General features: G+C 41.2%; 1 protein-coding gene across 4 annotated transcripts in view; it reads left to right on the forward strand.

The window, feature by feature from the left end:
- The window catches only part of LOC306935081 (dedicator of cytokinesis protein 9), a 99,015-nt gene that overhangs the window by 67,988 nt on the left and 18,799 nt on the right, over nucleotides 1-12,228 (forward strand). For all 4 annotated transcript variants that reach the window (XM_079517930.1, XM_079517931.1, XM_079517932.1 and 1 more), the window contains exons 11-32: nucleotides 277-417; nucleotides 872-1,084; nucleotides 1,241-1,363; nucleotides 1,805-1,887; nucleotides 2,294-2,416; nucleotides 2,695-2,774; nucleotides 2,928-3,115; nucleotides 3,364-3,429; nucleotides 3,513-3,605; nucleotides 4,074-4,197; nucleotides 4,335-4,453; nucleotides 4,958-5,044; nucleotides 5,792-5,881; nucleotides 6,799-6,914; nucleotides 7,259-7,328; nucleotides 7,711-7,836; nucleotides 8,241-8,312; nucleotides 8,855-9,001; nucleotides 9,537-9,620; nucleotides 9,902-10,013; nucleotides 11,732-11,910; nucleotides 12,015-12,131. In XM_079517930.1, coding sequence (XP_079374056.1) covers nucleotides 277-417; nucleotides 872-1,084; nucleotides 1,241-1,363; nucleotides 1,805-1,887; nucleotides 2,294-2,416; nucleotides 2,695-2,774; nucleotides 2,928-3,115; nucleotides 3,364-3,429; nucleotides 3,513-3,605; nucleotides 4,074-4,197; nucleotides 4,335-4,453; nucleotides 4,958-5,044; nucleotides 5,792-5,881; nucleotides 6,799-6,914; nucleotides 7,259-7,328; nucleotides 7,711-7,836; nucleotides 8,241-8,312; nucleotides 8,855-9,001; nucleotides 9,537-9,620; nucleotides 9,902-10,013; nucleotides 11,732-11,910; nucleotides 12,015-12,131 — 2,553 coding nt within the window. The remainder of the gene's footprint in view (nucleotides 1-276; nucleotides 418-871; nucleotides 1,085-1,240; nucleotides 1,364-1,804; nucleotides 1,888-2,293; nucleotides 2,417-2,694; nucleotides 2,775-2,927; nucleotides 3,116-3,363; nucleotides 3,430-3,512; nucleotides 3,606-4,073; nucleotides 4,198-4,334; nucleotides 4,454-4,957; nucleotides 5,045-5,791; nucleotides 5,882-6,798; nucleotides 6,915-7,258; nucleotides 7,329-7,710; nucleotides 7,837-8,240; nucleotides 8,313-8,854; nucleotides 9,002-9,536; nucleotides 9,621-9,901; nucleotides 10,014-11,731; nucleotides 11,911-12,014; nucleotides 12,132-12,228) is intronic.

Below are 12,228 nucleotides of genomic sequence, written 5' to 3' on the forward strand. Positions count from 1 at the left end.
TTACTGTAATTCTACAAAACACATTAACCTTGGCATCCCTCTTTTGACCATGTCATTATAGATGAAAATTAGGCTTACTGTACAGTATATGCTTAATTAAAACTGTCCTATGCTGGTGTTGTACAGTAAAAATAACTTTCTACAACTTCACAATGTATTTAGATTGGCTATTTCCGCAGTGCAACACCATTTTACCACAAACCTACTGTAACAGCACCTACTGTAATGTCTGGAATCTGGATGTACCTTTCCTCATAATATTATTATGTCCTTCAGAAATTGGATTTCTCAGGGATTGAGCCGGACATAAAGCAGTTTGAGGAGAAGTTTGGCAAGCGCATTCTGGTGAACTGCAATGACCTTTCGTTCAATTTGCAAAGCTGTGTGGCGGAAAACGAGGAAGGACCCACAACAAATGTAAGACAGCTTTTATGTTTTTTCTGGCCACAATGAATAGTCTAAATATTAGGAGCCAGATCCACTGTGAATAAGGAAGCTAGTAACAGGATGCGATGGTGCGTCCAACTTGGGTTGACACGGTTACCAGGCCAGAGGCTCAGTAATGGGGAAGGAGCTGTCTCTCATGGAGTCTGGTGTCCTGCTGTCCCTCCCGGCAGTATAAGCTATCTAATAAAGACTTGTGTTGTCAGAGGCACTGATACAACACCACACACAAATACAAACCAGTTCTGTTCCCACAGAGTCACTGACATGACACAACACACAAATACAAACAGAGTTCTGAGAAAGATGAAAATATATAATTAAAAGAATACTATACAACTGGTATGGTGTAATATGCTCCGACCAGGTGATCATGCATTAAAATGACTAACATTTTAAACAGTTTTCTGTTCTGCTTCCATGTCAGGTGGAACCATTCTATGTCAGTCTGTCACTATTCGACATCCAGAACAGCAGAAAGATCTCCTCAGACTTCCACGTGGACCTTAACAACCCGTCTGTCCGAGGCATGGTGGCCAATCACAACAGCCAGTATATGAACGGGGGAGGGGACACGATCCACGGGGGGCAACGATTGGTCCACAGCGTGCCAGAGGCGACCATGCAGTATCCAAGACAGGTACATGTCTTGTTATTCTTTTTCCTCTCATTCTTATTAGCCAGAGAGACCATGTTATTTTATACATGGTTAAGAAATGCAGAATCACACTCAACTTGACAAGATTTCATGCAGATCTGCTTCAGCATTTTGTGTTGTAACTTGTTTTGGCCTCAGGGAGTGTTCTCGGTAACATGCCCACACCCAGACATCTTCCTGGTGGCACGCATTGAGAAGGTCCTCCAGGGGGGAATCGCCTCTTGTGCCGAACCATACATGAAGAATTCAGACTCCACCAAGGTATTGTCTAGCCCATGCCCACAGCACATCCCCGCATCTTCCTTAAAAGGCAGCATGTTCTCCATGCTCAGCAGATTACATCTGATTATTCCACATGATAGATGATCAAATCATCCTTGTTATAAGTGCAGGCCAGTTGCAAAAACACTCAACACAAACATTGGCTTTGGCTATACAAATCTGGTTATGCACTATTGGGGGGGCTACAGTGGGCAGTAATGGGATTCAGAAGAACATGTTAAGAGAGTGTGTGTGTGTGTGTGTGTGTGTGTGCGTGTGCGTGCTGAGTGTGCGTGCTGAGTGTGCAAGCATGTCGATGAGAGAGTGCGCGCCAGGAGTGAATGATTATAAGACTAGTCTGGGTATGTGTTAACATTGGCACCATTCTGAATTCATGCAGTAGAATATGTTTTCTCCAATGCTATTCCTCTCTTCCACCAGGTGGCACAGAAGGTCCTAAAGAATGCCAAGCTGGCCTGTAATCGGTTAGGCCAGTATAAAATGCCTTTTGCATGGGCAGCCAGGTATGTATGTAACACATATTGTGAAATATAGAAGTGCTTGGACTTCTAAAAATGTAAATGTTTTATGTGTTTTGCCATGGTGGCATTGTTTGAATCTACAGTACACACATACATGCACGTACACTTGCATGCAGAAAGAAATGCACGTACAAATGCAAATTCACACCAGAAAACTATTAGATATCAGCCTTACAAGAGGTGCTGTACAAAGTCTGTAAAGAATAATAACTTATTTATATAGCACATTTTCAAGTGCTTCACATTAATAATAGAATGCATTGAGGAGAATGTACAAACCCTTCCATCCATGCCCGAAGGGGATGTAAAATGTTAGAAGTTAGATGTGAGCGGTATCATTCTCACCGCCCTGACTCTTTCTTACTCATCCATACTTTCCTTCCTTCAGGCCGCTGTTCAAAGACGCTTCAGGGACACTGGACAAAAGTGCCCGCTTTTCGGCCCTCTACAGACAGGACAGCAACAAACTGTCCAATGATGACATGTTCAAACTGCTGGCTGACTTCAGGAAGTTAGTACCATCCCTATGAGTGGCAGATGTAATGATCACGTAGCTAATGACTGTTTGAAAAGTGGTCTTGTAAAAAGACGTTATAAAATATGTTTTAACAAAGACACTTTGTTAGACATTTTGAAATCCTTTTAGTAAATCTTTTATCACCTCAGCAAATATTGTGTTATCCTCTTTAGTTCTGCTCAGTTCCAGGCAGCATGCCTGTTTTCCATTTGCTTCCTAGGTAGACAATAACAACGGTTTTAACCTATGCTTATTTTTCTTCTCGTCTCCAGACCAGAGAAGATGGCCAAGTTGCCTGTAATCCTAGGAAACCTAGATGTTACCATTGACAATGTAGCTCCCGATTTGACAAGTAAGTCCTCCAAATTCAATACATCCAGCCAACATGAAAGATGAAGGCCGCGGGTGCTCGGGTCAGATGGGTCACGTTGTCTGCCAACTGTTTATTTGGTCTCCCTCCTGTGTGTGTGTGCGTGTGCGTGTGTGTGCGTGCGTGCGCGTGTAGATTGCGTGACCTCATCCTACATTCCTGTGAAGCAGTTTGAGACTAGTGAAAAGACCAGCATCCTCTTTGAAGTGGAGGAGTTTGTGCCGTGCATCGCCAAGTGCTCCCAGCCCTTCACCATCTACAACAATCACCTCTATATCTACCCAAAGCACCTGAAATATGACAGCCAAAAGTCTTTTGCAAAGGTATGACTTCCGTTGTACGTATGATGTTGTTTTCGCTACACACAAAAGGAAACTCAGATTCTTCTCTACAAACGGTATGAATGTGTCCATGATTGCAGAGGACACTATAAATATTCTAAGCACATAGCTTTTTTTTTTTTTAAACAGACACGCTTTTCTTTAACTCTGCAGCCTAGTATTCCCACATTTGTAGTCTGTGCAAGTGGGTCAGCTTTGTTGTACCATACAGTGTATGTTTTTGTCCTCAGGCTCGAAACGTAGCTGTCTGCATGGAGTTCAAGGACTCGGATGAGGAGGAGGCGGTCTCACTCAAGGTAAACTCATAGTCACATCACCTGGCAGAGGTTGCTCTACTTCTTGCCATGGCAGGCAACTAACTGTTGTAATAATTTGGCAGTGCATCTACGGGCGACCAGGTGGGCCCCTGTTGACCAAAAGTGCTGTCGCTGCAGTATTACATCACCAGCACAACCCAGAGTTCTATGACGAGGTGAGATGCATGCTCATGTTATTATTTTCATAGTTGTTCAGATACCAGTATCTTAAATGCCTCCTGATTGAGTTAAACATGCAATTTTTATGTTTTTCATTTTCATGTTATTGATGTATTTATTTCAAACATATTAAAATATAAATGATGAAAGACAAATAAAGGAAAATTTGATTATTTAACAAAGAAAGAAATAGCATCAAAATCTTACATAATCCTTAACTTATATTTGTGTTCGAAAAAGGAGTAGGAAGAAGTTTAGTGAAAAACTTGTATCAAGTATGTAACACACCGGTATCGAATCGGTACACTGCACTGACCGATACGCAAGTTCACTTATTGGAATCGGTATTGAAAGGGAAACAAAAAACAGTATGGGAACATCTCTAGTTGCACAGATGGGGCAGACGGTGGGTAGCGTGTGTCAATCTAACCCCAGGACTGTGTGGTTATGATCTTGGCCCCCAGTTTAAGATCGAGCTGCCAACACAGCTCCATGAGAAACACCACCTGCTCTTCACATTCTTCCATGTCAGCTGTGACAGCAACAGCAAGGCCAGCACCAAGAAGAAAGACACGGTTGAGACGCAAGGTAAGATTAAAACACACGCATGCATGCACACACATGCACACACAAACACTCTGGTGGCGAATGCTCTGGGGCGTCGAGACTATTGGCTGTAATCTCTCCTCCCCCCCCCCCCCCCCCCCCCCTGTCCTTGTCCCCAGTGGGTTACGCTTGGCTCCCCTTGCTGAAAGATGGCCGGGTGATTATGAATGAAAGTCACATCTCAGTGGCTGCCAACCTGCCTGCTGGCTATCTCAGCTGTCAGGAGGGCGTCAGCAAGGTAATATTTAACGTTCCTTTTAAACCTCGAGCAGATTGTTCCATGACTGTAGTTGATGTTATCGGTCAGCGTTTATGAAAGAAAATGTCAACACCATTGGTTACAAATTGGTCATGAAATGGCAAAAAGCACCCGTCTTCCAATGGATGATGGATACAATGTAGTTATTATTTAGTCACAAGAACTTGTAAATACTTTTAATTAGTTACAAATATTATTTATATATATAAAAAAATAGCCGACCTTCAAGCTTAGTAGATTGCCTATTTTGCTACTTTTATGTGACATTGTAGTATGATGAAGTAGTGCATTCATTTACTAAAAAACATAATAAAAGTTTAAATTTGTAGATACGGACAGTGTACAACAACCTGTACCAGGTTTCTGCCCGACAGTGGTGATTATGTTACTAAGTTCAAAGTGAACAGAAACCTTAAAAAAAAGATCTGAAATCTCTGTTAATGTGATGTTTTGCTAGAATCTTTCTCATTTCTTTTATCACAGCATTCCGTTCCTGAAATCAAATGGGTGGATGGAGGCAAGCCTTTGTTCAAGGTGTCCAGTCACCTTGTGTCCACTGTCTACACTCAGGTTAGTTTCACACACCGTACTGTAGCTGCAATATTACTAATACGAAGACAGTCAAACTTCCTTGCATTAAAAAAGTGTATTTTGGAAATAGATCTAATTGTCACAGGGCCTTGATGCAAATTAGATTTTCGCCTCAGTTTGGTTTCCCTGCATAAATAAACATTTTGATTTGCTAGAATGATATAAATGCTTGCTACAACCGGTGTCTTTATGAATGATATAAATGCTTGCTACAACCGGTGTCTTTATGAATGATATAAATGCTTGCTACAACCGGTGTCTTTATGAATTATATAAATGCTTGCTACAACCGGTGTCTTTATGAATGATATAAATGCTTGCTACAACCGGTGTCTTTATGAATGATATAAATGCTTGCTACAACCGGTGTCTTTATGAATGATATAAATGCTTGCTACAACCGGTGTCTTTATGAATGATATAAATGCTTGCTACAACCGGTGTCTTTATGAATGATATAAATGCTTGCTACAACCGGTGTCTTTATGAATGATATAAATGCTTGCTACAACCGGTGTCTTTATGAATGATATAAATGCTTGCTACAACCGGTGTCTTTATGAATTATATAAATGCTTGCTACAACCGGTGTCTTTATGAATGATATAAATGCTTGCTACAACCGGTGTCTTTATGAATTATATAAATGCTTGCTACAACCGGTGTCTTTATGAATTTGCCTCTATCTCTCTCTCTCTCATTGGGATTTCTCTCTCGTCTCTATAGGATCAACATTTGGACAATTTCTTCCACCACTGTCAGAGCACAGGCTCCTCAGATCAAATATCAGCAGGGGAACTGGTCAAATACCTGAAGGTAAAACAACTGCAATATATTAGTTAGAGCTGTAACACAGGGACACTCCTGTGTCTCTGTCAATCTCTCTTCATCTCCCCCTTCTATCTCTCCATCTTTCTGTGGTGTTTGTGGCCCACCTGTCACTCATTCCGTAATCTAAATTCTGTCTGATTTCCTCAGGATATTTAGAAACCTGTGCTTGTTTGCTCAGGGTGGATGGAACATTGTTAACATGACTAAACTTTACGAACTGGGAATCACAGTCCATTGTCCCCTGCTGGTCACTGACATGGAGAGAGACACTTAGTTTGATGCATCTCTCGGGGGATAATGTAAACACAACTGTGCACACAAACAATGGCCAGAGGGTCAGACATGAGGTCAGCCAGAGCAGCCGTTTTCACTGGCAGCTTGCCAAATGACTTGGCAAGCATGGTCTTATTGCCCTGTACATGGCCAGTGATGCACCACTACCTCTCTACCCATGCTCTACCTCGTTCCTGGAACTGGGTCATTAGTTGTGGGTGATTATCACACGGTTGTTCCCTTATGTCCTGTTATTTTTGCTGTTGCACTGGTTTCCTCCTGCGTCATACTGTACTCACTTTCACCATCTTCTTTGTTTGAGTAGACAGGACATTCAGAGCCAGGGACGTGACTCAAAGCATCTAGCAACTTTTCCCCCTAATTATTTCCTAGACCAACATAATCATGATTTTGTAAACCTATATGTATAGCAAGTATTTCCTATGTGTGTCCCATGATGTTCTACAGGTAATCTAATCAACTTAATGTATTGTTAGCAGTGATGGTTGGTCTGGCGGGCTATGGTCAGTGAGTCAGTCAATCAGTTGACCCAAACCGAGAGCTGGTCGCAGTTGATCACAAATGACGTATCTGTTGTTCATACATACACTGTAACTATCTGCACCCAGAGTCTTCATGCTATGGAGAGCCATGTGATGATTAAGTTCCTGCCCACCATTCTGAACCAGCTGTTTCGGGTACTGACCAGTGCCACCCATGAGGATGTGGCAGTGAATGTCACCAGGCAAGTGCTGTCTCACTGAGACAAAAATAATAATTAATCCTAGGTTCAAATGAATGAAAGATAGTCAAAATTATGATAATGAAATGCTAGGTTCAACTGCCAGGTAACTAGAGAATAGTCATAATCAGATTTTTTTATAAATGTGATTTAAATGTATACATAATGAATACAACTTGTACTATAGGAATATTTGCTCGCTCACTGTGTCACTCAGCGAAAAACCTTCAACCTAAAAACATGACTTGTGGCATTAGGCTCTGCTTAGGATCTGCTTCTACTGTCCAACACTGTTATTTCACATGGCTCTTCCTTTACCCCTTCCTCAATTCCATCCTTCCTTTCAGAGTTATGATTCACGTTGTATCCCAGTGCCATGAAGAGGGCTTGGAGCACTACCTGAGATCATACGTAAAGGTGAAAATTCACAGCTCAACCTCATACTGTACGCTGCAAATTCTCATGTTACTTCTGTCCTGTTCTAGACTAGGGCTATCACGATCATGACATTGGAGATTAATTGTCGTCCAAATAATTGGGATTAATGAGTTAATTGCGTTTTTGGCATTGTACACAAATATACTTTAAAACATTGCACGTGAAATGCCCGTTAGATGCAACATATACAGAAATTACTGATTTTATACTGTGGGCTTGTAGACCCTGCATTTTTTGCAAATGTTTATTTTGTACATATAATTATAATTATCTCAAATAATTATGATTAGGAGATTATGAAATAATTTGTGACAGGCCTACCAGAGAGCTGATGTTGATTTCTGTGTGCCTCTGTTCTCAGTACGTATTTAAGACTGAGCCACACACGGCCTCCACCACCAGAACAGTGCATGAGGAGCTGGCCAAAGCCATGACTGCAATCCTAAAGCCTTCCACTGACTTCCTCACCAGCAACAAGCTGCTCAAGGTAACCAGGTCCCCCAGGGGTCTGTACTTGGTCCTCTCCTTTTATCTCTCTACACCAAATCTCTTCACCGAAAATAGCTCATCTACAAACTCACTAGGTAGATCTGCTATTTTTCGCAGAATGCTCGTCTGTTTCTGCTGATTGCTTGGCCATTAAGACATGTCCAGAATATGGATGCTAGGGTTCATGTGATTAAGCCTGATTTACACTTGTTGTGCGCTTATGCATTGTAAATTTGTTGATCGGCTATTTCCGTCTACAATTAAGTATAAATCTGGCTTTTGTAGCATTGTTTAAAGGACAGTTTACATGAATTATTGTACTAATGCAACATTGTTACGGCTTGTAATTTTGCATTTCCATGGTTAACTGATTGCTTACATACTTTTGTCTCTTCCTTGCAGTACTCCTGGTATTTTTATGAAGCTTTAGTCAAATCTATGGCTCAGTATCTGATCGAAAGTGGCAAAGTCAAGGTATGTCTGCTCTAACAACACGTGCATTTGATTTGACTCACAGAGGAGTCTGCTCTTGCCCACAGCATCGTAGCTGAAGTGAACAGCTGTACTTTATAACATGCCCCGTCCCGTGGACAACCACAGTACCATAATCACAGCATTGTGTATCACGGCCTACACCACTTCGCTGTGCATTTTATTGGCCGCATTTGTACATGGCCCGTAACTCAACCACATCCCCACATTTCCAAATTACGGGCATCACCCTGTGTCATCTGGAGGCTTCTGTGGAAACTAGTATTCTCTCACAAGAGTAGGTTGTATTAAACAGGAACCAGAGGGACTAAAATATGGCGAGCACCTCCTGTGGTCCTGCGGTTTGACTATGTTGTATTTAAAGCTTCGGCAAGTGTCACGCAGCAAAAAAAAAAGTATTTTCAACTGGAAGAAGTTAGACATTTTTTGTCAAAATGATACATCACACGCCACTTTGTCGCTGTAAAGCCTCAGGCTTTTACATGGCTGTAAGTACGCACCACAGTGTGATTGTTGTTCTTCAGCTGTCAAGGAACCAGCGCTTCTCAGCAGCCTTCCACCACACCGTGGAGACGCTGGTGAACATGATGATGCCTCACATCACACAGAAGTACAAGGACAACCTGGACGCAGCCCGGAACGCCAACCACAGCCTGGCAGTGTTCATCAAGGTTAGCATCTCTACGATGTGTAGATGCCTATATATATATATTACATCCTACAGTTATCTCATACTGTATATATACATCTGTTGCTGTCGGGCAGAAACCTCTTATCAGTAATATTTTAAATGTTTCCATGTTTGTTCGTAAATTAATGCCCTACTTGATCATACTCCGGTGTCACCCAAAGATATAATAAGTAGGAGATCTGCAAGCTCGACACGCCGCGTGAAGCGACACAAGCAAAGTTTTGAGCTTGGCGATCTGCTACTATTTTTGAATTTGAATCTTGAAAAGTAACAGTTTTGGACATATGAGGTTTCCACCTGACAGACGATATACAGTTTGGTATTAGTATGGCTAGCAAAACACATTGTTATACTTATACATATATATATATATATACAAGGATTGTGAAAATGGTATAGTACAAACGTGACAGAGAACATACTGTAGTTTTGTGGTTGCCATACTGTAAATATAATAAATAAATAAATGATAATAATAATATTAAATGAACACAACATCTTCCTGTACTCTGCAGCGCTGTTTCACCTTGATGGACAGAGGCTTTGCCTTCAAGCAGATCAACAACTATATCAACTGCTTTGTGCCTGGAGACTCTAAGGTACAGTGAGAAAGAGCAGTTCATATAAGGAGAAACACATGGTATAATGTTTTGTAAAAAAAAAAAAAAAAATGTTTTCAGAAGTAAAGAAAGGTTGGTCCAAATATTTGGGGCCTTGACGGGAAAGACCTTTATTCTTTAGACTTTAGAATGATCTCAGGATTCAGAGGAGCACAATTTTAGTCTGTGCTCCGGAAATGAATGTGTTTTGGACAGGGTTGAGCGTTGGTTTAATATTGTTGGTTTTGCCTCAGTGATGCATCTAGTGTTTTCACTTGCAGACCCTGTTTGAATTCAAGTTTGAGTTCCTGCGTGTTGTCTGCAACCACGAGCACTACGTGCCCCTCAATCTGCCCATGCCTTTTGGAAAGGGAAGGATACAGAGATTTCAAGGTGAGTTCATTGAGAATATAATCATCAGCCATTCTGAACCTTTTTAATTTCATGGACGGCCAGTTTGATATGCATTAGGTCATGGACTCCCATTTCTTATGATTTTTTTAGCCTACACTATAACATGTTGATTTATCTCTTGTTTGCAAATTAAATGTTTGTATTATGTTTAATAAGGTCACCAATCAAACCATGCTGAATTACTGGACAAGGCTAGCACTAATATAACGGTTCTTCTAATCAATAACGTGATGGATTACATCATGCAATAATGCTACAATACCCACTAGACTAGACTAGACTAGACTGTTTTACTCCGTAATGTATGAATAATCTATATTTACTGTAAATGTGCTTATGCTGAAAATCCTGCTTTTACAGCAGAGCAGAGGTTATTGTATTTCTATGTTCTATTCCCCCTCTCTCACTCTTGATGACAAATTTATAACTAGATCATACAATACAATACAAGGCAGAAATAGCAGATCTACAAGTTCACAATGCATATAAACGGCTCCAGTGCTCCAATCAAGGCCACATGGGTTAGAAGATTTTCCAGAAAACCTGAACTCGATTAGTTAGCATCATTACATGTAATTAGCATGGGGTGATTTATTTTTGTATTTCTTTTTTTCAATCCATTTAAAAATGTTGCACAGTAAAACGATGGTACTCGTGATTTGTGTGCACGAATATGAACTGTAACACATTTCTTGGTGTGGGTGGGGTGTTATGTGTAATTGGGAGTTTTCTTTTTTTTGTGTGTGTGTCATAAAGTTTTAATGTTTCTCAACAGTTTGGAATTTATGACTCGCACCAAGTTTAACCCTAAGGACACGTTGTTTTCTCTTAGCTCATGAGCTCAGATCTTAAAGGTGTTAAAACTTGCATGCCATGAGTTTTGATATGATCCTAATCATTGGAACCCCTATACTTGTCTTCTGCTCATCTCTCATGGGCTGTGGTGGTGTCTTTGCCAGTCTAAATTTCTTTACCAGTTTGAACTCATCTGGTTTTGCTCATTCACCTAGTCCACTTTCACAATAAAGCGCTGTTGAATTGGAATATAATTGATTTCGTTTTTTAACACATTTGTTAAATCGATCATTAACCACATTGAACCCCAATGTCCCTATTCTGGGATGTCGTAATAGGCGAACAAATATCCATGCGTCACAACAGGGGGAAAGGGGAAGTACAGTACAGAGCCCTGGGGGACCCAATGAAGTATTTAGGGGTTTAAGTGGTTAATAGAGTCTGAATCATTTAAACATAAGGTACAAAATGTATTGTATGTATCTGTACTTTTCCCATGGACCTGGTTAGATGGCATGAACTTGTATCTCTAGAGGTAAAGCAGATCTATGAGAGACTATGACAAAGAAGAGGGACACGCACAAAGCAGGGCAGATTCTGAGAGATCAGTGCAAAAAACCAACATTTAGACTTGTGTTCCTACTCACCGTGATTCATTTCAATGTCGATTAATGGAAATATTTCACATTATGCTCAAGGGTTTGTTATGTTATTTACTGTGCATTATGTACCTCAGCAATCTAGCCATCGTCCTTGTTTGTCTTTATTGCCATTGTCACAAGCATCTGTTTTATGCAATTCCATATCTCAGTTAAAAAGTGTTTACATGAGTGTATTGAGTTTCTTAGACTCCTTCCACTTGCTTTGTTAGGCCAATCCTCATGTCTTCCTCCCTCTTTCAGACCTCCAGCTGGACTACTCGCTGACAGATGACTTCTGCAGGAACCACTTCTTGGTCGGGCTGCTCCTCAGGGAGGTGGGTGCGGCTCTGCAGGAGTTCAGGGACATTCGCCAGATATCCATCCAAGTGCTGAAGAACCTGATGATCAAGCACACCTTTGATGAGCGCTACACCTCCAAGGTAAGCTGCACCTTCATTCTTGCATCTGGCAAGAGTCAGATGAAGTGCCACAGGTATGAGTGTTCTCTTCAGACGTTACAAAGAGCGACTGATTCGTATTTCAGAGCCAGCAAGCCAGATTGGCAACCCTCTACTTGCCCCTGTTTGGTCTGCTCCAAGAGAATGTCAACAGGCTCAATGTGAAGGAAGTAGCCCCATTCAGCATCAACCACTCCAACAATGTAAGTATGCCACCTAGTGGCTGTGGATCAAAATCAACACTAACACTAGCATGCAGGTCTGGACTCTGACTGGATCAAATAATGCTTGCTGTGTTTC

The sequence above is a fragment of the Electrona antarctica genome (assembly GCF_951216825.1).
Source record: "Electrona antarctica genome assembly, chromosome: 13".
In the NCBI taxonomy this organism is placed as follows: Eukaryota; Metazoa; Chordata; class Actinopteri; order Myctophiformes; family Myctophidae; genus Electrona; species Electrona antarctica.